Source organism: Castor canadensis, chromosome 9, assembly GCF_047511655.1.
Source record: "Castor canadensis chromosome 9, mCasCan1.hap1v2, whole genome shotgun sequence".
NCBI lineage: Eukaryota > Metazoa > Chordata > Mammalia > Rodentia > Castoridae > Castor > Castor canadensis.
Genome location: NC_133394.1, coordinates 43,398,371 through 43,424,465, shown reverse-complemented (window position 1 = coordinate 43,424,465; position 26,095 = coordinate 43,398,371). Strand labels below are relative to the sequence as shown.

Here is a 26,095-nt window from a genome sequence, read left to right as displayed (position 1 = left end):
TATGTCTTTCTTATTTTTGCTTATTTCTACTCTTCAACAGAACTGGACAAAAGTGCAGAACAGGTTCTGCCTGGAAGGGAGGGGTGCGGTGGGGGGACAGAGGGTGAGGGTGGGGGCAGGAGGGACAAATGACCCAAACAATGTATGCACATGTGAATAAAGAAATAATAATAATAAAAGAAACTCAATGATTTACATATCTAATATAAAGAGAAAAGCAAAAAGAAAGGAAGGAGAGAAGGAGGAAGGGAAAGAAGAAAATGAGGGAAGGAAGGAGGAAGAAAGAAAGGAAAGAAAGAAGAAAGAGAACCACATCAATCTTCCAATGTAAAACCTCTTCTTTGGATATGGGAATGTATTAATTGTGTAAGTCATTACAAATCATTAAAAAGAATGTCTCAAGGTAGAAAAGTTCTCATTATAGATAAAAATTTGGAAGCATCAATAAATTAAAAGGTCTCTTTCAGCTGAAATTTGCATAAGTTCTGGCTTTATTGATGACTCTTCATGCTTATATTAGTTTAATGAAATATATCAATTCAGAGAAGAAATAAATCGATCAATAATATTTACCTTCTTTTTCTGACCTATTGTAGACTACAGTACTTGATACATTATTTTCGGTCCATTTAACTGGAATATTCCAGGTGTAACTAAAATTTTTAAAAAAGAAAAATTCAAATTTTATTACTAAAAACTAAAAGAACAAGTAAAAGTCAATAAAACAGCATAGTTTCCTTATTATTGATTACCCAATGTGTAGTAAACAACTGATATAATTACTTAAAACCTCTTTAGTGATAGAAATAGTCATGTGAGAGCTCTCAACTTCTATAAATCCATAACATGCAGAATTTTGCACAAAAATTATCTAAGGATGAAGGAGATTACTTAGTTAATGCTTTGATGCTTTGGAATAAAAGTATCAAATACCTTGCAATATATCACACATTGTATCACACAATGTATTACACATTGTAATATTGAGCATTCACACACACACTTGCATACACTATAATAAGATACAGTTCCGTTAAGGAATCCAAAACATTGCTAGAATTCAGAAGACAATCTGTACCATTTTGTGAAGGAAATACATTTTAGAAATTATGTTGAAATTATAGCATCCCTCTCTGCAAGCGTCTCCGCTGTTCACTAAGTATCTGTTAATTAGAATCATGAGCACACAGGCTGCAAAGGAAAAGCCATGACATAAGCTTATTTCAGGGGGTTCCAGTTTGCCCTCCTCTTTTGCAATTTAGAGCTTCTGGCACATCATGGAAGGGGCAGAGGGAGAGTCAACTTTCTATTTTGATATAATATATACTTAACATTTTAGTATTGAAATCTGAAAGAGATCTTAAATGTCTGTTTGATGGTTGGTTCTCACTTCATCTCATGTATCAGAAAACTCAGAAGATCTTGGAAGAAGGTAAATCTATGTACTAATGGCTGGTTTGATTTTCCACTCCAAATTGGCTTATCTGTATTATTCAATTCTCTAACAGAGAATTGGGTTTGCATCTCTCCTTTTTCTTTTCTTTTCTTTTTTTATTTTTTTGGAGGCACTGGGATTTGACCTCAGTGTCTCATACTTGCTAGAGTGGCTCTCTACCACTTGAGCCACTCTGCCAGTCTGCCATCTCTCCTAAGATATCATAAAATTTATGTCATTCCAGGAGAACCTATTTTTGCTGTGTACATGAAAAAAGCAATCCTTCCTTGTATAACTATTGAAGTATTTCGAAGGCATCTTCACTAGCTCCTCTGGACAACTTTATTGCAGTGGAATGGTGTTGGCTATAAGTTTTGTTAAACCTGTACATAAGTTTCTTGGGTCCTGTAATGGACACCACTGGTGCTTCACCCTTGAATCTCTTTGTCACTTTTGTTCACCCAGATCTCAATGTGCCATCCTTATCTCCCTGACAGAGGACTCTCCTCAGACTGCCCAAGCAAGAAATCCTGAAGTTCCCGTTCTTCTGAATGTGACCCTTAACAGCATTCAATGCTATGACAATCTTTCTTGCCCTATCTCCTCCCCTGTCCTCCCAACTCCTATCTTTCCCTCCCCTTCTCAGTACAAGGTCCTTTGCACTTGACTGATGACCTCCAGATCTGCTGTTGGCAAAGCCATTCTAAAGGCCTTTGCAGCTTCTCAGAAGATAGACAAAGAAGCACTGTTTAAGTCACATCCTACCCACTTCTCCAGAGCTGCTGTGCTAATTTGGTGCTGCTGTGCACACTGACATTTCATTCTTTCCTATCTTTCTCCAGTGCTAAACTAACTGAAACAATAGCACATACAGTTCCCCCACGACATGTGTCCACAATGAGACGTCACATTTTGGCTGTCCCCTTTAAAACATGGTCTCTGGTACCAACCAGACTGTGTCTAAAAGTGAGCAGAAGCTGTACTACCAAGATCAGGTACAAAAATACTGTCATTAGTTCTTCAAGAGTACAAAAATGATGGAAGACTGAAGCTGTGTAATTTTCCTAATTCTAGCATCACAGATTCTAACCTAATTCCAGCTAAGTCAAATGTCAAAAAAATGGAAACTTCATAAATGAATGATAGTCTTATTAGAATTCATTTTTAAAGGTGTAACTAGTGCATTAACCTATTACAGTTTCCATCAATATTAAATATGACCAACCCAATTTTCTCCAAAGAAACTGGCTTTAATTGTCCCAGGATGACACACCTCCGCATTCTTCTGCCTGTTTACAAAGAATAAACTGTCAAAGGCACCTAAGCTTACCTGAAAGAGAAATTCCTCAGATGGAGATAGGAAAGTTACCCATTTTTAAGAGATGGTTGAGGACTTGGTGTTAAAACAACAATTTACATATGAATGGGTCATTTGAATAATAAGTAGCTCTGTTCAGTAAGCATTTCTTTAGTCTTGGATTATTCAAACAGTGAGAAAAGACTTAGAGGAGGCCAAAAAACTATAGTACAATTTAACAGATTACATTGTCCACCAAACAGGAATATATATGATGAAAAAAGATAAAAGATGATTAGAAAAAGGTCCATTTCTTTCTGGGTGCATAATGGCACTAATTATGAAGGAAGGATCACTTTTGCTCTACTGTCGCTTTCTTTCAGCAGCTATTATTGATTTTTCAATAAATGTTCTCAACAGGGAAGAACCTATTTCCTGTTTCTTTTTCTATGCATACATAGCTCTCTTTTTAAAATAAAACTGGGATAAGATGTTGACTTCAGGATAAATAGTCACTAAAAATCATTCCCCTGTGAATCCAAATAAAATACAAACAATATCCAAAGATAAGAAGTATTAAAGATAAGTATAAATGTTCATATCGTTTCTTACTCTAAGTCTTGGTGAATAAAATTTAAAGATTTATTGTAACAAAAAGTGATTTTATCCCTGATGATATGTTTAGCTCATGTGGCAATAAATTGTGTGTGTGTGTGTGTGTGTGTGTGTGTGTGTGTGTAGGGGGATTCATAGCCAAAAGCCCAGTCCCATCAGTTCAAAACCAGAGTTGACGGTCTTTGGCTTAAAAATCAGTGGATTCACAGGACAGGAAACAATTATTGGGAAATTTTCCCAATGGAAGCTTGTTTTGCAACAGAGAAAAATTTTTAATTTTGGTAATCAAACGCTCTAGCAGTATTAAATATGGCCAATCTAATTTGCTGGAATATAAAATAGAAACTATAAAAGGAATAGTTTAGAGTTGTCCACAGAATAAACCCAAGAAACTATATTGACTTTTGTAACTGAATTATTATCTGAAAACAAGTCAGAGCTGTTTCAGTTCATGTACCATGAAGAGGAAAGAGTGAAAAGCAAAGAGATTTTCTCCATCATGGTCTTTCCCTACCAAAACAAAGAAAGAGAAAAGGAAATATGCAGTTACTCTGTGCGACTTCATACAGCATAGGTACCCCGATTTTCATTTGTACTTGTGTGAACTATTAATTTTCAGAAGTTGCTTTACAACAACTTCAGTTTCTCTGAACTTCATTTTCTCTGGGAGAGCTGTGTCCGAGGCTCCCAGAAGGAAAATCAGTAATGGGTCTGAACAAAATGAACATAACACATCTGACTTTCTAGATGCTTCTCCAGCTCAGTTTCCCACTGGCATCTTGGAAGCAGCTAATTTAAAATTTTGGAGTCCTCTTCATTGTCTGATGTCTTGGACAATAAAGTAACTTGGCAATTTTAATTTCTGGAAACACCTGAGTGTGCTTAGTGTGACTTAATTCCCAACGTCCTAAATTGTAAGCAGAAAACAGGTTCTGCTACCTGTTTTCATGGATTATGTATGATAAAAGTGTGTCTGTGAAGATATGTCAGTTCTCTGGAAACATGACTATGACTTCAGTCCAGTAAGAGAACAATATTCTAAGTGGAGACTGAACTCTGCAAACTCACCTGATGGAACTCCCTGCATATTATTTTAAGGTTAGAAATGTTAGCTCAATCCGAATCTTTGGCACAGCTGCTGCACCCTCCAGCCCACTCTCCTAGTCAGGGTTCATCATTCTCATGACCTCTCACATGAGTGACTCTGCAGTGTGGTCTTGCTGGCCTCCCTGCTTCCATTTGCAACCCTCACTGATCAGTCCCCCGGGTGCAGCCAGAGGGACCCGAGAAAACGCAAAGGAGATCCCATCAACTCTCTCCTTAGCATCCTTGAATTTGTACTCTATTGTTCAAAATTTTTAACATGGTTTGCATACCTGCCTCCTGCTGTCCTCACCACCTTCCTCTCCCTCCCACCACTTTTATAGCCACTCTCTGTTGTCCAGGTTTTAGAGACAGACTGCCTGCGTTCAAAGAAAGACCCCAACACTTACTGTCTAGACCAGTTCACTTCATCACTCTCTGCTTCAGTTTCCTCATCTGTTCTCATAAAATACATGTATTTAAATTTGTGCCAGCCACTCAGCCAATGCTCAGTAAGTATTATGTATTATATGTACATTGCTCCTGTCAAACTGTGAGTTCTTCAAACACATTATAGTTTTTGTAGTGACTAACTCAAAAAGCCACTCCTCTCATATTCACCTTAAATATCACATCCTGGGCAAAGAATATCTTCTGTGACCCCCACCCTCACAGTCCCTCTTCTCCCAATTAATTCGGCCTCAGCAAATCAGTGGACATGGATGACAAGAGAGAATAATTATTGTGAAACTTTCCAAATGGATTCTTGTTTTACAAGTGAGAAATGTCTTTCAATGTTAGTATCAAAGGCTCTAGTAGTATTAATGTTGCCCAATCTAATTTTCTAGAATAAAATAGTCACTATAAAGAAACCAGTTTATAGTTAATAAACACTTTCTGAAACATATCCACACCCTGTAATTCTCCTTCCTTGTGTTATTCTAATTGCTACCGAATAATTGATCTTGTGATAATTTATATATGTGACTACAACACCAATGGAATCATTAAGAAGGAGATAAATTGGACAAAGGTCTTTCCAGTAAGAATCAGGCACTGGACACTGGTGGTTATCCAGGTTGAGGGTGGATGTAAAATTCTCTCTACCCAAACTAAGTATTAAAAAAGTAGAAAGGAGGGAACAATAAAAACTGGGCAAGAGTGAAATTGGAACAATGTCCAGGGACCAGTGACACACCATGCTGCTCTGGTTTAGCCAGTATCCATACTGGGAGGGGCTCAGTTGGGTAAACTGGATGGGGATGATGTCCCCAGAATGGTGTGTCCAGTTTCCTGGGCTGGTCCCAGGGCTGGGTGTACTGAGATTCTAATCTGTTCCCTTTAGTTTGGGGGAGGGAATTACCACCCCAGAAATGTACACACAAAACTATTTGCTGATGCAGAAATATTTAGAGGATTAAGACTTCGTACAAGGTATCCACATACAAATGTGGTTAAGTGTTGAGATCCTCAGCTGTGCAATAATGTTTTGTCAGCATTCATATTATTTGAAACATTTTCTGTGTGTGTGTGATGCTGGGGATCGAACCCAGGGCCTTTCCATGCTAGGCAAGTGCTCTACCACTGAGCTATATCCCCAGCCCTGGAAGCATTTTTTTAAAAGCTGGAAAAGTAGAGAAATTAATATATGTGATTTGTAATTTTAGTTGAAATACTTAGAAAACTGTAACTTAGTAGTCATGTTTAAATGTCAGGAAAAATCTTGTTTGGTAAAGTTTTATGAAAGATTTATGAAAATACATAGGTTTTTTTAATATTTATAAATCTAAATTTATAAATATCAAGGAATTTTTAAAAGATACAAGGATTCTGATTAGATTTATAAATCTAGGGAGAGTGTGGGGTCAGGGGAGGGGGTAGAAATGACTCAAACAATGTACACATGTGTGAATAAATGAATAATTTTAAAAAATAAGTAAATAAAATTTAATTTGGGGAACATTTCAAAAAATGATTTATAAATCTAAATCTATAGTCTATAGTCTATAGACTATCTGTAGGTAGTCATAGTTTTGAAATTAGAAATTTTGATTAGTAGTGTTCAGAAGAATTTGGTTGCATTTATACATCTCTATAAATGTATATGCAAGAGATTTGATTATGTTTATAAGCACTGCTTAAATACCCAGGAGAATTTAATTAGGGAAATTTGTACATAAATTCATCAAAATAAAAAACTCCTTCTACCTTCTTCATATTTTTATATCATAATTTTTATATATACTCTTTGATTTTGGATTTCTTTTTTTATAGATGACCAAAGTAATGGGCTTTCACCAAGTCCCCAGGTATTTCCATCTTCCCAACCAGGCTATCTAGTGGGGATAAATAATTTCTTTATCATGAAGATTACCAGCTTTGACTAGTGATCTGCTCTCACAGACAGTCCATGCTCCCCTAGGTGGGAAGCACTGATTCCATGTCTCATGTCTTTCTCCATTTTGATTTATTCCTACCTCTTCATTTTCTTTTTCTTCCTCTCTAACCCCCAATCCCACCTTAAGTCACTTTCTAAGTGTTATTTGGAAGGCATTTTTCTGGGATTGCATTTTCTAAAAATATCATTACTATCATTACTTGGTTTAGTTTGGGTGTAGAAAGTATCTTTTGCTTCAATATTTTGGAGGCATTATTCCATTCTCTTCTTGCATTCAGGTTGCTAGGGAGAAGTCTATGCCATGGTAACTGTTTTCTAAAGATCCTGAGGCTCCATCTAGGTAGGGTTTGTTGCTGCTGTTGTTTTGTTTTGATCTTGCTGCTGGAGACTGAATCCAGGACTTCCTGCATGCTAACCATTTGCTCTAGCACTGAGCTACACCCTCAACTTGTATGTTCTTTTTCCTTTTTGTACTGTATGCTAAGTGGAACTTATTCATCAGAAACCTCATATTGTTTTATAGCTTTTTAAAATATACTTTGCCCTTATGCTTCTGTTTTCTTTTTGAGGGATTCCTATTAGCCACGTGTTGGACTTTCTATATTGGTCTTCTCTTTCACATTTATCAGGTGTGTTTGCTCTCTATTTTTAAAGAATTTCTCCCAAATTTACTTCTAGTTAGCCTATTTTTTTTTTGACATCCAAAATTTCACCTTCCAGAGCCCTTTTGTGTTCTCAGCTTGCCTTTTCAAGACGTTCTCTGTCTTAGATAATAGTTATAATAGTTGCTTTGATCTCTGAATATATTTCATGAATTTATTTTCTGGCTCCTCACTTGCATTTCTTAAAGAGTCAGGGTTTTCTCATTTGTTTGTCTGTTTGGTCACATAGGCTTTTAAGCTTTGATGTGTAGAGAGTTTTTATGTGTCTTGTGTTTCTTCATTAAGAAAGAAGAAACAAGTTGATCATTCTTGATGTCTGTCTGGTTTGTAATCACTCCACTACTGAAGAGGGTGATGTGGTTTTGAGATAGCCTTCTCCACTGCATAGCACCACCTGAGAGTTCCAGCCCACCTATCCCACAACTGATGGGTGAAGAAGCCATATGAAGAAGGCTTTGCTCTGGGAGACCCAACAAAATGGAAGTCCTTGGCTCTTTTCACTGATTTAGTCTATGTCTTAAGAAAAAAGCTCTCTAGATTTTTACCTGGGGTCATTGCCAGATTTCCAAGGGTTCTGTACAAAGAAATAGTGTAGGTGGGGATAAAGTAAGGAAACAGGTCCAACTGGCACCAGCTTGACTTCTCACATCTGCCCTTCAGTCTTCATTCTGAACCTGAGCCCAAAGCCTGTCTAGAAATAGTGAAGTGCCCTTATTATTACTATCTGCCTGCATCTTCCTTAGCTTGTTTTCCCTCACTAATTCTCCTTCTGCTTGTCTTCCAGAATTCTGTGACACATACAGCCCCACCATTATGTTCTTTTTTACTCTTACAGGTTCATTTCTTTTACTTCTTCATTCCTCTGTTCTCTAAAATCTGGGAAGAATAGACATAGACACAATTATTCAACCTACCATTTTGAAATGGAGACCATTAGGTTAGTTTTGATCTCATTCCCTAAATAATGCCTTCATACCACCATCCATCAAGCATGCATATGAGAGCAAGATCCACGCATATGACCAGAATTTTTGTCATGTACCTACTTTTCTTTTGAACTGCTTTGTGGATCCTTACCCAAAGTCTGAAGGTGGCTGGGAAGGGTCAGCTTTTGAGTCCAACAGAAAGCGTTTCTGCGTGATGTTCCCCAGATCATGCACATCAAGCACAGGATAACCCATCTGGCTAGTCCAGGTATCCATTACTTCTTTCACTGGTAGATTACTTGCCTGAGATTGAAAAAAAATGTATAAATAAGGGGAAATAGAAAGGGTAGAATAGTTAGATAAAGAAATGATGGATAAATCATGTGTTAATTACACAAAGAAACACTTGGCGATATGCTCTTCCTTACCTCTTCCAGTGATTCCCAAAAATCTGAAGTTTTTGCATTCTGGAACTGGAATTTTTTCAGGTAAAGCTATATGCAAGAGATTAATAAGTACTTTAGAAGGCAATATTGGATTTTCTCATACTTCCACAATATGAACTTAACCCCTACTCACAACTGCTCAATTCTGTCTCCATGGCACAAAATCAACCTTAGACAATATGCAAATAAATGAGTATGGCTGTCTTCCAATAAAACATTAGCCATGCACACTGATAATTTGAATTTTTATATAATTTTCATGTCATGAGTATTCCTATTATGTTTTCAGTCATTTTAAAATATAGAAATTTCCTTTAGTACATGAACCTTAAAAACAAAATGAGTGGTAAGCTGGATTTTCTCTGTTGGCTTCTGTTCTGAGGAAATGAATACACAATCTTTTAAACAATAATAATGATAGTGACAATGGGATGAAATAAAGAAATTATTTACTTTAAACAATAAGTCTTCACTCTTCAAACACTTGTAAAAGGTGAATCTTTTAAATAGAAGTCTTCCTCTTCAGACAATTCTGTTCACAAAATCTTTCTCTGTCTATGAATTTTCAGAAATGGAGTAAAATATATCCAGAGAAAATCCCTGTGCGCTCCTAATCTCCTAAATGGGCACTGGCTGTAGTTCTCCAGGAAACTTTCCAAAGTCCTATTGAATCACTCCTATTATTTCTAAAATGTCCTGTTTAAAATATGAAGTCTTAGTGAGAAAAAAAACCTTTTTAAGTGTTCTTAATAGTTAAGCTTGTATAAATAATTTTCAACCTAAATTGCTATAATTTTCAACAAATGCTATACTTAAATTACATTATCTTTTAAATTCCTCTTCATTTCAAACACAGAGAGTTAAAACAAAATTAACAGAACTCCAGGAAGACTGGGGGAAGGCTGAGGCCACTTTGGATCCCTGCCTCCATTTCTGTTGTTTTGGGTAATTCACTTCTCAACATTACCACCAGAGGGCAGGCAAAGGAAGAGAAAGGAAGCAAATAATCTATCATTTTTTTGGTATTGCTTCCAGCATTGCACTAATCACTAATTGTATCATAATAAAATAATTAGATAGTATAATAATAATCAAAGCCATATTCGTGAATTGATGACAATTAATGACCAAAGACACTACTGAATATTATTGTGAGGGTTTTTTTGTTTGTTTGTGGTACTGGGGTTTGAGATCAGGGCCTTGTGCTTGCTAGGCAGGTGCTCTACCACTTGAGTTATGCCTCCAGTCCCTCTGTCTTTAGTTATTTTTCAGACACGGTCTTGCTTTGGCCTGGGCCTGACCTCGGACCACCATCTTCCTACTTCTGCTTCTGCTTCATGGATGACAGCCATGCACCGCTATACCTGGCTTATTTGTTAAGATAAGGTTTTGCTAGTTCTTTGACCGGGCTAGCCTCCAACTGAAATCCTTCTATCTCTTCCTTCCAAGTAGCTGAGATAAGACATGAGACACTGCTCATGTCTTATCTTCTCAAAATTGATTTAGAGAAGTTTGTATACTTACAAGGTTTTGAGCTTAGAAATACTGACAATCTTAGAACTAGTTGGGACCTTAAATATTATTTGATATGACTCCCACATTTTTGAGGTGAAGGATAGTGCTTTGCCTAAGTACCTGGACACCTAGAGATCCACTTGATAGTGATAGGAGGGGAATTCTGAATCCTGGATCAGTGTGTGTAGTTTTTATCATGATTGTTGTTATTCTTGTTTTTTAAATGGTAATTTATTAATTATCCTGAGCTGAATAGAAATTTATAGAATCACTATATTAAAGATACTGTATTTATTTTGTCTCAATTAGTAATTCCAAATACTCTATACAAATAAATTTTCTCCTTCACTTGGATAATCACAATGTAGTCATTCTAGTCAAAATCACATGGCAGCCTAGGTCATGGTACCTAGGTACTGGTGAGCTCAAAGGGAAAGTGTATTTCTACTCCTAGTATTTCAGGAAGGAAAAGGACATTTTTTAGCTCAGTCATTTCTATTTTACCAGGTACACTACTGATACTAGTAGAAAAAGAAAGGATGTACATCTTTCTCAGTTTCTTTTTCACAAACATACATTATTATCAATTCTCCATTACTTATTATACTTTCTTTTAATACCAGTATAGCCTTGAGGATTTTCTAGTTGGTGACTTTGCCTTATTTTGCTATCTGAGGTCAGATTTAAGGAAATGTGGAATGCATGAAGGAAAACTGACAACTGGTCACCCCCAGATTCAACAGCTATCAGATTAACTAATGAGAGCCACTTTTGGCTGAAAGTTAGTATTTGTATGGGAAAGACTTTGAACTCTAATTTCACAGATTGTGGGATTTAGGAGTGACAATTACAGTGTGATGGTAATAGCTATTGGGTGAAGGAGTGTCCAAGCTGGTCTGAGAACTTTCTGAATTGGTGTATATTGGTCACATACCATTGTCAGATATTACCTAGTATCTGAAGATTGAAAGAAGAGTGTTTTGGTGGCTTCTTCTTGTAAATTCTATTCCATAGTACAATACTGGTATGAAAAACTACTAACTATTCATCCTAGTTCAGTTTTTAACACCATCTATAGTCAATGTTAGAGTAGCAGAAGACTTTAACTTGAGAAAAGTTGAGACAAGACTTTTAAAATTAGTTATAAGAGATTATCAGGTTAAAGGAAACGTGAGTGTGCTATGGAATTATTAGATTAGCAGTTTACCGTTAATGGTACTTCTCTAAAAAAGTTGATTTGAAGTACTTTTAATTTAATTTTAATTTGAACTCAGTTCTGAAGATACCAAGAATGTGCTATTTATATGTGACAATTTCATTTACAATGAAAACTATATTAATGGAATATTAACTATTTGGGGGAGGGGCTAAGGAATGAACCCAGGACCTTACACATTCTAGACAAGCACTCTACCACTGAGCTACATGCCCAACCCTAAAGTTAATATTGAATTTTCTTTTTTCTTTCTCTCTTCCTCCCTTTTCTCTCTCTCTCTCTCTCTCTCTCTCTCTCTCTGTCTCTCTCTCTCTCTCTTTCTTGGGAAATCATATGTCAAAGAAGAACTGGTACTCTCTGTGGAAGTTAGGGCCCCTGTTCCACCCTGCTTTCTGCTATATGGACTGGGTGCCACCAACACCGCTGCGACTCCCAACTCCCAGGGGCTGTCACAGTGGGAGGGTGGGGGTGGGAGAGAAGGAGCAGGAACAGGACTTAGTTTTTAACCTGCAGACAGAGCAGTTATGGGGACACACTGCAGTGACTTCAGTAATATCTGTTATAAAACACCAGATCTGAGCCAATTGGCTGAGGGTCTGCTAGAAGGAGAATGAAACCGAAGCCTCTGCTAGAAGAAGGAGAATGAAACTGAAGCCTCCATTGGAGTAGTGTGTTTAGGCGGGATGTGTGCAGTGCATTAGAAAATTCATTTCTATTTCTCTTTCCAGAAGGAAGCAGACCTCTTTATCCATTGACTCCACAGTAAAAAAAATATTTACACTGATTTTTTCTAGTCCAATAATAAGGAAAAAGTCTTCTGCTCATTGTAAGGGCAGACCCTTAGAGATAGAGTTAGACTTTCATATTATTTTGCTATGGAATGAACTGTGTTCCCCCAAAATTTATTTGTTGAAGAATTGGCCCCCAACATGATGGTATTTGGAGGTGATGTCTTTGGGAGCTGTTCAAATTTAGATGAAGCCATGAGAGATGAGACTCTCATGATGAGATCAATGTTCTTACAAAAGCCACCAGGGTGCTCTCTCTCTCTTTGCTATGTGAGGACACAGCAAAAAGGTGGTCATCTATAAGACAAGGAAAGGAACTGAACTGACAGCACCTTGATCTTAGACTTCCAGTCTCCAGAACTGTGAAAAAATAAATGTCAGTTGTTTAAGCCACAAGTCTGTGGTGTTCTGTTAGGGTAACCAAACTGCATAACATGTAAGGAAAGGGTATCAAAAATGACAAAGTCATCTACTTGAACTTCTCCATGACAATTCTGGTAAATGATTATTACTGATACAATGCATGCAGGGCCTTCATGTGAAATCACCTGTTATCTCTTGCTGTATTATCTACCCCTAAGTAAGGGAAGCAAAAAGGGAGCAATTCTTAGTTAGCCATAGATCTAACATTCACCAACCACACACAGTATACATAGTTTGCCTTTAATATTACTGACAGTAATAAGTCATACCCGACATCCTTCTTGAAATTTCTCTGGTGTTATCCAGTCTTCAAGCATTCTCAGAATAGAAGCTCCCTATGATGGATAAAAAATAACTGATTAAACTAATACAGGTTACGGAGGGAACAAATATCAGTTATCACTATTGTGACATTTCACAATTATATTTGTGAGACTGTTACTTTAAGATGAATCTGCTAAATTATATGATTATAGGTCTATGATTTTAGGAGAAAAACATCACTTGAAGCACCCCTGTATCTATGCTTCTAAATAACTAAAAAGTGAAGAGAATTTCTAAATGGCCATCCTTTCAGGGGATTGAGGCTGAAACAATGGTTGCACTTCCCCAAATCAACCAGCAGGTGGAGCTTGGCTAATAAAAGAAGTAGAATTTTGTTTTGTTTTTTAAAATCACATTCTTTGAGGAAGAAAGTTTCAAGGTAAAATTTTGACAAATTATAAACTATAGCACCATGCTGGAAAAACAATTACATTAAACAGAAGGAAGGAGAGAGTCTGAGAATCATCTTGTCAAACAATTTAATACAAATATGTAACTTAGTCCAAAATCTCTCAAAAGTATTAATCTCATTGATTTTCTTTCATGTGAAGAATCTGATAACTCTGTTTTCTAATTTTCTTTCATATGTTATAATATTAACTCTTAAATGTAAAAGTTATAAAATAAAAAATTAACTCTTAGATTAATTATTTATAAATATTAAAGCAATGTTCAAGTAACTGACCAGAAAAATATTGTCTCTCCACTTAACTTAGTAATTTTTACTATCACTTATTAAGCATTTAAAATTGTTTGGGGTCCTAGTAAAAAGACTAGATGCTTCGAAACATTTATTTGTTCGTTTCTTACCTATATTTTAAGCCTATGGAATACCTAGAACTCAGGGAGGACAGATTCTAATGTCTCCCAGGTGAGTTATTAAAATAGGCTATAAGTAGATTAGGAAGGTAAAAAGAACTACTAATAATGTGAAAGAAAAATAAATAAAAGAAGCCTGAAATGATGCCCTGGGAATGATATGATAAGGGAAGCTGAAATATGCTGTAAACTTCAAGTACTAATAGTTGTTTTTGCTAAGGCCAATTTTAATAAGCATTCATCTTAATAATTCAAATATGAATAAAAGTTTTAGGTATAACCTAGGATAATAAAAATGTAACAGTTTACAAGCTTTTGAATGATATAATGTAGTGGGTAAACTATGAGAAACTGATGTGGAAAATAACTAAAACAAAAATTTTAATTTTGTTATATACAGGTATGGAATACTGTATGTTTAAAAGAACTTGTAAGAGGTGTAGTGAAAGAGAATGGGTAATATAAAACTTTGAGCTATAGATTTTCAGCAAAATTTCATAAAGTTTGAGTGTTAGCATATCTACAATATGCTGACAAAGTCATATTTAAACCTCATGTTAAAATGAATAGAGCTATCTCCTTCTATTGAGTTGGATTGAAATGTTTACCAGAAGCATTAAAGGTATGGCATTCCTCAACGACATCATACCAGAAAAGTAACATTTACTGTCTTAAGAAAAGCATTTTCATTGAATGCTTAAAGTCTAAATGTTTATTTATCAGAATAAAAGTAGTGAACCAGGGACCCTATGGAGATGCCAGAGACATGCTTGGCTGAAGTAAAGGACCAGAGAGAGCCAAAAATATGGCACTCTAAACCTTTAGATCGTGGAAGGCTTCTCCACGCCACAATCTAATAAAATAACAGCTGGCCTGCCAAGTCCCCACCCCGCAGGCCCGCAGAGCGACTGCTCTGCTCTGCCAGGATCCCCACCCCTCAGGCTATGCCAGGCCCTAACCCCATGCTGGATCCACGCTCTTCCAGGACCCCCGCCCCTTGGGCCACGCAGGATGCATGCCCCAGCAGCATCCCCCAGCCTGCCGGGATCCCTGTCTCTTGGGTAGAGCCAGGCCCCAGCTCTACAGGCTTTCCAGATAACTGCACTGCCAGGCTTCAGCTCGGGCTGCCACTAGAGCACTCCAAACGTACCTAAGAGGTACACAGACAGGACTGGATGCTAAGACTGCCTGTAATTTTACTGTTCCAGAACTGGTGATTATTATTTTTTTTTCCTCCCTTCTTTAAGCCTGCCTGGTTTGCAGTTTGATCGCCCACCATCTCTCCCATCTTTTTTCTTTCTTTCTTTCTTTTTTCCTCTTTTCTCTCTTCCTTTTATCTTTCCCTCTCCTTCTCTTTTTTATTATTCTCTCTTGGTTTTGTTAATATTCATATTGCAACCAAGCTAATACTAAATTACACATAATCCAGGGACAGAAATGGTACCTAGTGGAAAAATAAGAAGAAGAAAAAGTCAGGGAAAACATTCTCCCCGCCCCCCAAAATAAAGTAGTAAAGGATTTAGGGCAAAATGAAGAAAAAGGATACTCAGATCCAGACTCCAACAAAACAAAGATAAACTATACTAAGGAACCCAACAAAGCCCACAAGAACAACCTGAAAGAAGAAATCCTATAAGTAATTAATGAGAATTTCATAGAGATGTTACTAGACATGGTCAACCAAAACATACAGGAGGCACTCAAGAAATTCCAAGACAACAAAAACAAAGAATATGAGAAAACCTAAAAACAAATAAATAAAATCATAGAAGCCCTAAATAAAAACTAAACTGAAACTGAGACCACCATAAACAAAGAGATAAACAAATTAAGGACAAAAATTGACAGTATTAAAGATGAAGTAACCCATGACATGGAAAACCTCAGAAAAAAGAATGAAACAGAAATACAAAACAAAATGGAAGGCCATTCCAGCAGAAGAGAAGAAACAGAAGACAGAATCTCAGAACTTGAAGATGCAATGAAAATTAAAGGAAAAACTGAAGAACTATTAGGTAAACTACTCAACACCTGTGAAAAGAAAATGCAAGAACTCACTGACTCCATCAAAAGACCAAACCTGCAAATAATGGGCATTGAAGAAGGAGAAGAGGTGCAAGCAAAAGAAATGTGTAATATATTCAACAAAATAATAACAGAAAATTTCCCAAATCTAGAGAAAACTATGCCCATTTAGGTAAAGGAAGCCTCCAGAACACCAAACAGACTTGACCAAAATAGAACTACCCCATGACATATTATCATTAAAACAACAAGTACAGAGACTAGAGAAAGAATATTGAAGGCTGTAAGAAAGAAAAAATAAATAACATACAAAGGTAAACCTTTCAAAATCACAGCAGACTTCTCAATGGAAACATTAAAATCAAGAAGAGCATGGAGTGAAGTCTTCCAAGCACTGAATAAAAATAACTTCAATCCTAAGATACTCTACCCAGAAAAACTATTATTTAAAATAGATGGAACAATAAAAGTGTTCCATGATAAGCAGAAACTAAAACAATATATGACCACCAAGCCACCACTATAAAAGATTCTCTAAGGAATTCTGCACAAAGAAAATGAAAGCAAACAAAACCATGAAAGGGCAGTCAATATCAAACCACAGGAGAAGAAAAGGCAAGAAAGTAGAGAGTAACACTGATTCAGCTACACAATATCAAACCATTAATCAAAAAAGACAACTACATGACAGGGATCACCACATACCTATCAATACTAACACTGAATGTTAATAGACTAAATTCCCCCATCAAAAGACACCGTATGAAAAACTGGATTAAAAAGGAAGATCAAACAATCTGTTGTTTACAGGAGATCCATCTCATTGACAGAAACAAGCACTGGCTGACAGTGAAAGGCTAGAAGAAGATTTACCAAGCCAATGGTCCCCGCAAACAGGCAGGGGTAGCAATACTTATCTCGGACAAAGTAGTCTTCAAACCTACATTGATCAAACGAGATAAAGAAGGACACTCCATACTAATAAAAGGGGAAATACACAAAAAGGAAATAACAATTATCAACCTATATGCACCCAATGTCAATGCACCCAATTTCATCACACATACTCTGAAGGACCTAAATACATACATAGACACCAACACAGTGGTAGTGGGAGACCTTAATACCCCCGTATCACCAATAGATCAGTCATCCAAACAAAAAAATCAATAAAGAAATCCTAGAATTAAATCACACCATTGATCAAAAGGACCTAGCTGATGTCTACAGGATATTTCATCCAACTTCTATACAATGCACATTCTTTTCAGCAGCCCAGGGAATCTTTTCCAAAATTGATCATCTCTTAGGGCACAAAGCAAGCCTCAGCAAATATAAGAAAAAAGAAATAATCACATGCATTCTATCTGATCACAATGCATTAAAACTAGAAATCAACAACAAAAACAGCAGTAAAAAATAGCGGAACAACACGTTACTCAATGATGAATGGGTCACTAATGAAATAAAAGAGGAAATTAAAAGTTTCTTGGAAGCTAATGAAAATGAAAACATGACCTACTGGAACTTATGGGACACAGCAAAGGTAGTCCTAAGAGGAAAGTTTATAACCATGAATGCATATATTAAAAGGACAGAAAGATCTCAAATCAATGACCTAACACTACATCTCAAACTCCTAGAAAAACAAGAACAAGCAAATCTCAAAACAAGCAGAAGGAAAGAAATAATTAAAATAAGGGCTGAAATCAATGAAATAGGAACAAAAAAAACCATACAAAGAATCAATGAAACAAAAAGCTGGTTCTTTGAAAAAATAAATAAGATTGACCAGACCCCTGGCAAACCTGACTAAAATGAGGAGAGAAAAAACCCAAATCAGTATAATCAGAAATGCAAAAGGGGAGATAACAACAAACACCACAGAAATCCAAAAATCATCAGAGATTACTTTGAGAGCCCATACTCTAATAAATTTGAAAATCTTGAAGAAATGGACAGATTTCTAGAAACTTACAACTACCCAAAACTGAACCAAGAAGATATTAATCACCCGAATAGATCTATAACACAAAAAGAAATTGAAGCAGCTATCAAGAGCCTCCCAAAAAAGAAAAGTCCAGGACCTGATGGATTCACTGCTGAATTCTATCAGACATTTAAAGAAGAGCTAATACCAACTCTCCCTAAACTGTTCCATGAACTAGAAAGGGAAGGAGCACTGCCTAACTCATTTTATGAAGCCAATATTACTCTAATCCCCAAACCAGACAAAGACATCTCCAAAAAGGAGAACTACAGGCCAATTTCCTTAATGAATATCGATGCAAAAATCCTTAATAAAATAATGGCAAACCGATTCCAACAATACATCAGAAAGATCATCCACCATGACCAAGTCGACTTTATCCCAGGAATGCAGGGGTGGTTTAACATACACAAATCTATAAATGTAATACAGCACATCAATAGAAACAAAGACAAAAACCATTTGATCATCTCAATAGATGCAGAAAAAGCCTTCGACAAGATCCAACACCACTTCATGATAAAAGCGCTAAGAAAATTAGGAATAGAAAGAATGTACCTCAACATTATAAAGGCTATATATGACAAACATCATACTTAATGGTGAAAAACTGAAACCATTCCCCCTAAAATCAGGAATGAGACAAGGGTGCCCACTATCCCCACTCCTATTCAACACAGTACTGAAATTTCTAGCCAGAGCAATTAGGCAGAAGAAGAAATAAAAGGAATACAGATAGGTAAAAAAACTGCAAAAATATCCTTATTTGTGGACAATATGATCCTATACCTTAAAGACCCAAAATACTCTACCTAAAAACTCTTAGACACTGAAACAGCTACAGTATGGTGGCAGGATACAAAATCAACTTACAAAAATCATTAGCTTTTTTATACACCAACAACAAACAAACTGAGAAGGAATATATGGAAACCTCCATTCACAATAGCCTCAAAAAAAATCAAATACCCAGGAGTAAATTTAACAAAGGATATGAATGACCTCTATAAGGAGAATTACAAACTCATGAAGAAAGAGATCGAGGAAGACTGCAGAAGGTGGAGAGATATCCCATGCTCATGGATTGGCAGAATCAACATAGTAAAAATGGCTATACTACCAGAAGCAATCTACATGTTTAATGCAATTCCCATCAAAATCCCAATGACTTTCATCACAGAGATTGAAGAATCTACCCTAAAGTTCATTTGGATACACAAAAGACTACAAACAGCCAAGGCAATACTCAGCAAAAAGAGCAATGCTGGAGGTATCACAATACCTGACTTCAAATTATATTACAAAGCAATAGCAATAAAAACAGCATGGTACTGGCACAAAAACAGACATGAAGACCAGTGGAACAGAACAGAGGACCCAAATATGAATCCACACAACTATACCTACGTTATTTTTGACTAAGTTGCCAAAAATATATGATGGAGAAAAGACCACCTCTTCAACAAATGTTGCTGGGAAACGTGGTTACCCATGTGTAAGAAACTGAAACTAGATCCATGTCTATCACTCTGTATTAGTATCAACTCAAAATGGATCAAGGACCTAAATATCAGACCTGAAACTCTGAAGTTGGTACAGGAAGGAGCAGGAAACACTCTGGAAATAATAGGTATAGGCAAAGACTTCCTCAATAGAACCCCAGCAGCCCAGCAACTAAGAGAAAGATGAATAAATGGAACTTCATGAAATTAAAAAGCTTCTGCACAACAAAAGAAATGGTCTGTAAACTGAAGAGATCACCTACAGAATGGGAGAACACATTTGCCAACTATATATCAAAGGACTGATAACCAGAATATACAGGGAACTTAAGAAACTAAACTCTCCTAAAATCAATGAACCAATTAAGAAATGGGCAACTGAACTAAACAGAACTTTCTCAAAAGAAGAAATCCAAATGGCAAAAAATACATGAAAAAATGCCCACCATCTCTGGCCATAAAGGAAATGAAAATCAAAACCTCACTAAGATTCCACCTCACCCCTGTTAGAATAGCCATCATCAAAAACACCACCAACAACAAGTGCTGGTGAGGATGTGGGGAAAAAGGAACCCTAGTCCACTGCTAGTGGGAATGCAAACTGATACAACCACTCTGGAAAAAAATTTGGAGACTTCTTAAAACTAAACAAAGACCTGCCATATGATCCAGCAATCCCACTCCTGGGGATATACCCAAAGAAATGTAACACAGATTACTCCAGAGACACCTGCACACCCATGTCTATTGCAGCGCTATTCACAATAGCCAAGTTATGGAAACAACCAAGATGCCCCATTATTGATGAATGGATCAAGAAAATGTGGTATTTGTACACAGTGGAATTTTACTCAGCCATGAAAAAGAATGAAATCTTATCACTTGCAGGTAAATGGATGGAACTGGAGAACATCATTCTGAGTGAGGTCAGCCAAGCTCAGAAGACCAAAAATCTTATGTTCTCCCTCATATGCAGACTTTAGATCTAGGGCAAATACAGCAATGTGGTTGGACTTGGATCACATGATAAGGGGAGAGCACATATGGGAGGTATTGGAATAGATAGAAAACCCATAATATGAAAGCGTTTGATGTCCCCACTCCAGAGGAACTAATACAGAAACCTTAAAACAACAGGTTATCATGAGAAGGGGATCAGTAACCAGTGCAAAGATCAGTTAGAGATGAATTAACATGGGTCATAACACATGTGTACATGAAAGCAATGCTAGCAATCTCTCTGTATAGCTATCCTCAACTCAACTAGCAAAAACGCTTTGTCTTCCTTATTAGGCTTGTCTCTTTTCTTCAACAAAATTAGTGATAAAGGCAGAACAGGAGCTGCCTGGAACTGAAGGGGCAGAGGGGAGCAATGACCCAAACAATGTATGCACATGTGAGTAAATGAATAAAAAAAAGAATAAAAGTAGTTATAAGCAAATGTGAAAATAGAAATTTTTAAAAATTGGATTCAAAATTCTGGGCAATGACCAGGATTGGTTAGCTTTATTGAAAGTACCAACTACTATTGAATAGTCAGCACCCAGAGTAAGTTCTATCCTATTTTCTAGAGCTCAGGCAGAGCCTAACCATTCCTAGCTGTTTTAGGCACTTACTAAGAGAAAAAGTCCAACAGGAAGATATTGGAGATAATGCAATATTTCTCTCACCTTGCTATATGATATTCCATCAAAAACAGATGTTATTTCAGCAGGAGTTGTCACAGTGACAACAACTGGATGTGAAGTCATTAAAGAATCATCCTCTTGGACAGGTAAGACATCGTCAAGTAATATCTGTTCACGCTGAAATGACAGAATGAGCCACAGAAATTTCATAATACCATACATAATAAAATTGGGGGAAATAATTGTAAATGACTCAAATTATTTAAGACAAATATTTGGTCTTTAATCTCATGTTGCATTGGTCTGTTGCCATTCTTTTCTTGTATTTATTATTCTTTTGACCTGTACTATAAGACAGGTCAAGACAAACAAGTAATTATGAATTCTACTACTTCTGTGGCTTTTGGACTGTGCCAAACTTTTCCAGACCTGTGTCCATGTCTGTGTGAAGGGAATGATTTTACATTACCTCACAGGTTTATTCTGAGAATTAAACATGTAGTAAAGGTGATGCTCAGTTTTTGTTTCATGTCAACTTGTCATTGGGATTTGGATGATTATAATTATTTAAAGAAAACAATAGCTTATTCTTTAGTTCTAATAATCACTTCTCATTTCAGCACTGGGTTTTGTCAGCAAAATCTAGGGGTTGTGAAATGGGACCTTCTGGGTTCAAAGGTCAGTCTTTCTCATTCTCTTGATGTGTAAGTTTAAGCACATTCCTTCACTTACAAGTGGCACCTACTCTTGGCCTTGTGCACAGGACTTGACGACATAGTTCATGGTAAGCATTTGGCATAATGCCTGACAGAGTGAGAGCTTAACACATGAGTTGCCATTGTTATTTTGATCCTTAAGCAATGTGATTCTCATACTAACTCTGTTAAATCAATACTAATTTTTAAAAAACAACATCTTTATTGGTCCTAGTTCATTAAAAATATTTCCAGAAGAGGAACATGCTATATCAGTTTATATTTTCTAGTTTTGTGGTTCCCATTAATAATAGACAAGGTATTATTGTTGAGTGATTACTGCCAATAAGGTAATTTTGATGTGGATTTTGATTTTTTTTTATACCTAAGAGGTTCAATAGGATTCAAAAAGAATCCTATTCTTGGTATCAGGAATTTGACTGTACTCTTGGCTTTCATATCAATAGTCTGTGATACTGGAAGGTTATATTATCTTCCTGGCCCACAGATTTTTTTTCACTGATGAAAGGAGGCTCTACTATTGTGGTATTTATAGAGCTCTCTTATTAAATATCTTTAATTATTTCACTTTTTCACCCCCAAGACCTTTAATTGGGAATTCATTAAGAGCTAAAAAAATGTGTTTTATTCTTGTTTGGGCCATATCTACTGTTCAGTAAATTCAGAAGGAATGGATGGATGAAGGGTTAAGTGAATTGTAAATGTACTGTATGATTAAATTTCAACAACTGCACAGCAAATTCTTCTGGAATATAATGAGGCTCCCCCCACCACCACCATCTGCGGTACTGGTGATCAAACCCAAGGCCATGCATATGCTAGGCAAGTGCTGTACCACTGAGCACTGACCTCAGTCCTTGGTTTCCTAAAACAGGGTCTTAGTATGTAGCCTCAGCTAGCCTCACACTCTTGAGCATCCTGCCTCAGCCTCTTGAGTTACAGGTGTGAGTCTCCACACCTGGCATGAAGTGTTTTTAAGCACTAAAATTATTTTTGAAACAATGCCAAAATGTAATAATTTCTTACAAAAGTTTGATATAAGAAGGGCATTGGGTTTCTTTAAGAAAGAAAAGACAACATAATTTTCCATTTATGTTTTTTCAACGAGTTATTGAAATCAACAATTTTCAGTGTAGATGAGTGGTTTTTCAATGAGGGGAGTTTTTTGGGTTTTTTTGTTTTTGTTTTTGTTTTGTCTCCCAGGGGCCTTTTGGAAGTACATGGAGACACTTGGTTGTAATGACTGGGGTGGGGACTACTAGCAATTAGTAGAAAAAGACCAGGGATGAGGTTAAATATCCTACAATGCATTTGACAGTCAACGTGACAAAGAATTATCTTGCCCCAAGTGTCAACAGTTCCATGGTTGAAAATCCTGATGTAGATCAAAATTTTAAAGCAATAATTGTTGTGAATTAGCCTTTTCACTTTTTAAAGTAGGTTAGGGAAACTACCAGGACTTCAACAATTTACTTTTTTTAAATGTTTCCAGTAGAGGGCAGTATTCTACATGGTACACAACCTCTAGCAATTCTTTAGTCACTTACCTATATCTACATATGCACACATACATTCACATGTACAATCAGATGAAAACACTTACGTGATGAAAACATAAATAACGTACCTAGTTTTTCTAAATGAAATCTGTAGGGTTCCTAGAAGTTTTTGTCCAGGCTCACTCCACAAGGTAAAAATATTAATTAAAAGGTTATTAGATGCACATTTTGAGAGGTTTTTAGCTTATAAGATAGAGAACAATATTCTTATTGAGCACTGAAGAGAGAACTGACTGAGAAGGACTATGTAACTTGTTCATGTTCCCAGTTCTTGTCATGAATCTATAAAATGGTGCATCCAGAATTTGAATTTGCACCTAACTTCTAAACATTAAGTTTTTTAAAATCTCTTTTCCACACTATTTCAACAATCCATCTAGGGTAAGTAGTTTACAAGAGGAGAGTGGTATTTTTATCAGAAGGTTAGCACTGTAGATACGTTCTTGAACACAGGTTTGATACTTTCTGTACTAGTTGTCACTATCTTTTTCTGCCTTGACAGGTGTTTTTGACTATAGTGGCCAATTGTCCTCAAGGGCTGAGCAAAGTGTCTTACTGACATGTCAGCTGAAGCAGCTGGCCCCACTCTATTTTCATAATGGACTTTCAAGTTCACCAATGCACTTGACCCTTAATTCGGGACCATTGTGATGAAGGGGTTCAATATTTTTTACAGGAGGAAAATAGAGATTTGACAGTATCTGTTTAGGGCTCACCATTTGCCAGTCTTTTTCTGCATGGTTTACTCCCAGGTACTCAAAAAAAGAAGCAAATCCTTCATTTAGCCACAAGTCTTCCCACCAGTCCATAGTCACAATATTTCCAAACCACTGAAATTATAAGCAATAAGGATATAGTTAAATTCTTATCCTGATGGAAGAAAGACCTTGAAAATTACAAAGTGTTTCTTTGTGTATTTGATCTCTGTGACACAGAAGCAGCAAGCTTTACACTTAACATCTATGTCCTGCTTTATTTATTCTGATTTTTTAATGATATTAATTTCTCCTTAATTTACTCCCTTTATTTTTGTATTACTGGAAATATATAGAGCTTATAGGAAAGCCCCCTGTGTATTTACTGATGGCAAAGGACTTCAGTGTTTCTTTGTGATTAAATGTTTATTAGTTCTAAGAATGTTTTCTTAAAACACATTTTTATGAGTATGTAATAGTTGCATTGGGGGGGCTCGTTGTTACATTTCCATACATACATACAGTGCACCCTGGTTTGGTTCATCCCTTCCATTTTTCTAAGAATGGTTTGCATGCAGGATTTTCTGAGTTGACTACTTTTTATCTGCTAAGTCAACACTTTGAGTTATTCCTATAGTCTTAAGCCAGTTTCCAAAACAAGCCGATTTGATGCGAATATCCTTTACCTGATGCACTAGTTCATGGGCAATCACACTGGCCACCCTCTGCTGGTTGGATGAGGCAGATTCCTGAGGGTCATAAAGCAGGTTTGTTTCTCTGTAAGTGACAAGTCCCCAGTTCTCCATGGCGCCAGTACCAAAATCTGGAATAGCGATTTTATCTATGGAAAAGAGACAGAGTCCAGTGAGAAATACATTCTTTCCATTTGTCCACAGCATGTCTGACCAAATTAAGTTATTTGGATGAGTGTTTTTAAAAGGCTAAAAATAATTTCTTAGAGTGAAAAACAGTAATCATTTGTGCAAACATTTTGGTCCTAATGTACTCAAAATTTCCATGGAGCTTTTCCTGTTGGCTCCAGACATCAACGTGACTTTTTTTTTAAAGATTATTTTTTTTCCAAGACTAGTAATTTTATGTCTTTGGTCTTTTCTATACCATATTGAATTTTTATTAGTTTCTCCCCCTCCCCACAATTTTCACTGAGTTTTATGGAAAGCATCTGTTTTGGGATACTGTGAGGAAAAAGAAAATGAAGTCTTCAAATGAGGACTGAGAAATAGAGCTTTTAAATGCCCAGAATTAGATCTTTAGCCAAGGATACAGAATATTCTTATCCCATCCCAATGCTATAGAATTTGAGGTCAACGTGACTATCAATTTAATAGCTTACCATTTGCATTATGCATTAAGTAAGCTGGAGAAACATAGAATTGACTATATTCTTTCTAATTCCCTTCCAGGTCTAATATGTTGAATTCCATAGGAGTTTCTACTTATTTTCCCAGGGACCTACAATCTTAAACATAATATATGACAAGAGAGGCAGTGCTGAGTAGATCTGGGTTAAATCCCAAATATACAATGTTCTGTTGATTAGTTGGAAATACAGCTTCCCCAGTTAATCAACTACAATCAGAATGTAATTTTTTATTGTTACATATAATTCAAATGAACTACAGCATGAAAATAAAATTTTCACCTAACCTATAAGAAAAGGCTTTTTCTTTCTTATAAAAATAAAAAATTCTTAAAACTTTTTTCAAATAAAACAATAAAAGATAGATATATAGGTATATATTAAATAGAGGACAAGATAATAGTAGTAATGATTATAGTAGTAATTTTCTTTTCATGCTACTTTTATTTTAAGATTTGGTTACTTTGTCATAAAAATATTCTTTAAAAGCTGGCCAACCTCTCCCAAAGACCAATATTTTTCATAGTGTTGTCTAGTATAATTTGTACCTAATCCTTGAACAAAAGGAACTTTTTGTAATTTCACTTGCCTAGTGAGTTTTAATATTATGATTAATTAACATCAGTGCAGTTAATTTTGGGAGTATAATAAA

The 26,095-nt window shown here is 36.2% G+C and overlaps 1 protein-coding gene across 1 annotated transcript in view; it reads right to left on the bottom strand.

Moving 5' to 3' along the window:
- The window catches only part of Enpep (glutamyl aminopeptidase), a 92,094-nt gene that overhangs the window by 33,847 nt on the left and 32,152 nt on the right, over positions 1–26,095 (bottom strand). Inside the window, exons 5-11 of the mRNA XM_074041542.1 lie at positions 24,749–24,903; positions 24,084–24,197; positions 21,135–21,269; positions 13,074–13,139; positions 8,845–8,910; positions 8,568–8,719; positions 574–653 (exon numbers count right to left, since the gene is read on the bottom strand). Of these exons, the coding sequence (XP_073897643.1) occupies positions 574–653; positions 8,568–8,719; positions 8,845–8,910; positions 13,074–13,139; positions 21,135–21,269; positions 24,084–24,197; positions 24,749–24,903 (768 nt within the window). The remainder of the gene's footprint in view (positions 1–573; positions 654–8,567; positions 8,720–8,844; positions 8,911–13,073; positions 13,140–21,134; positions 21,270–24,083; positions 24,198–24,748; positions 24,904–26,095) is intronic.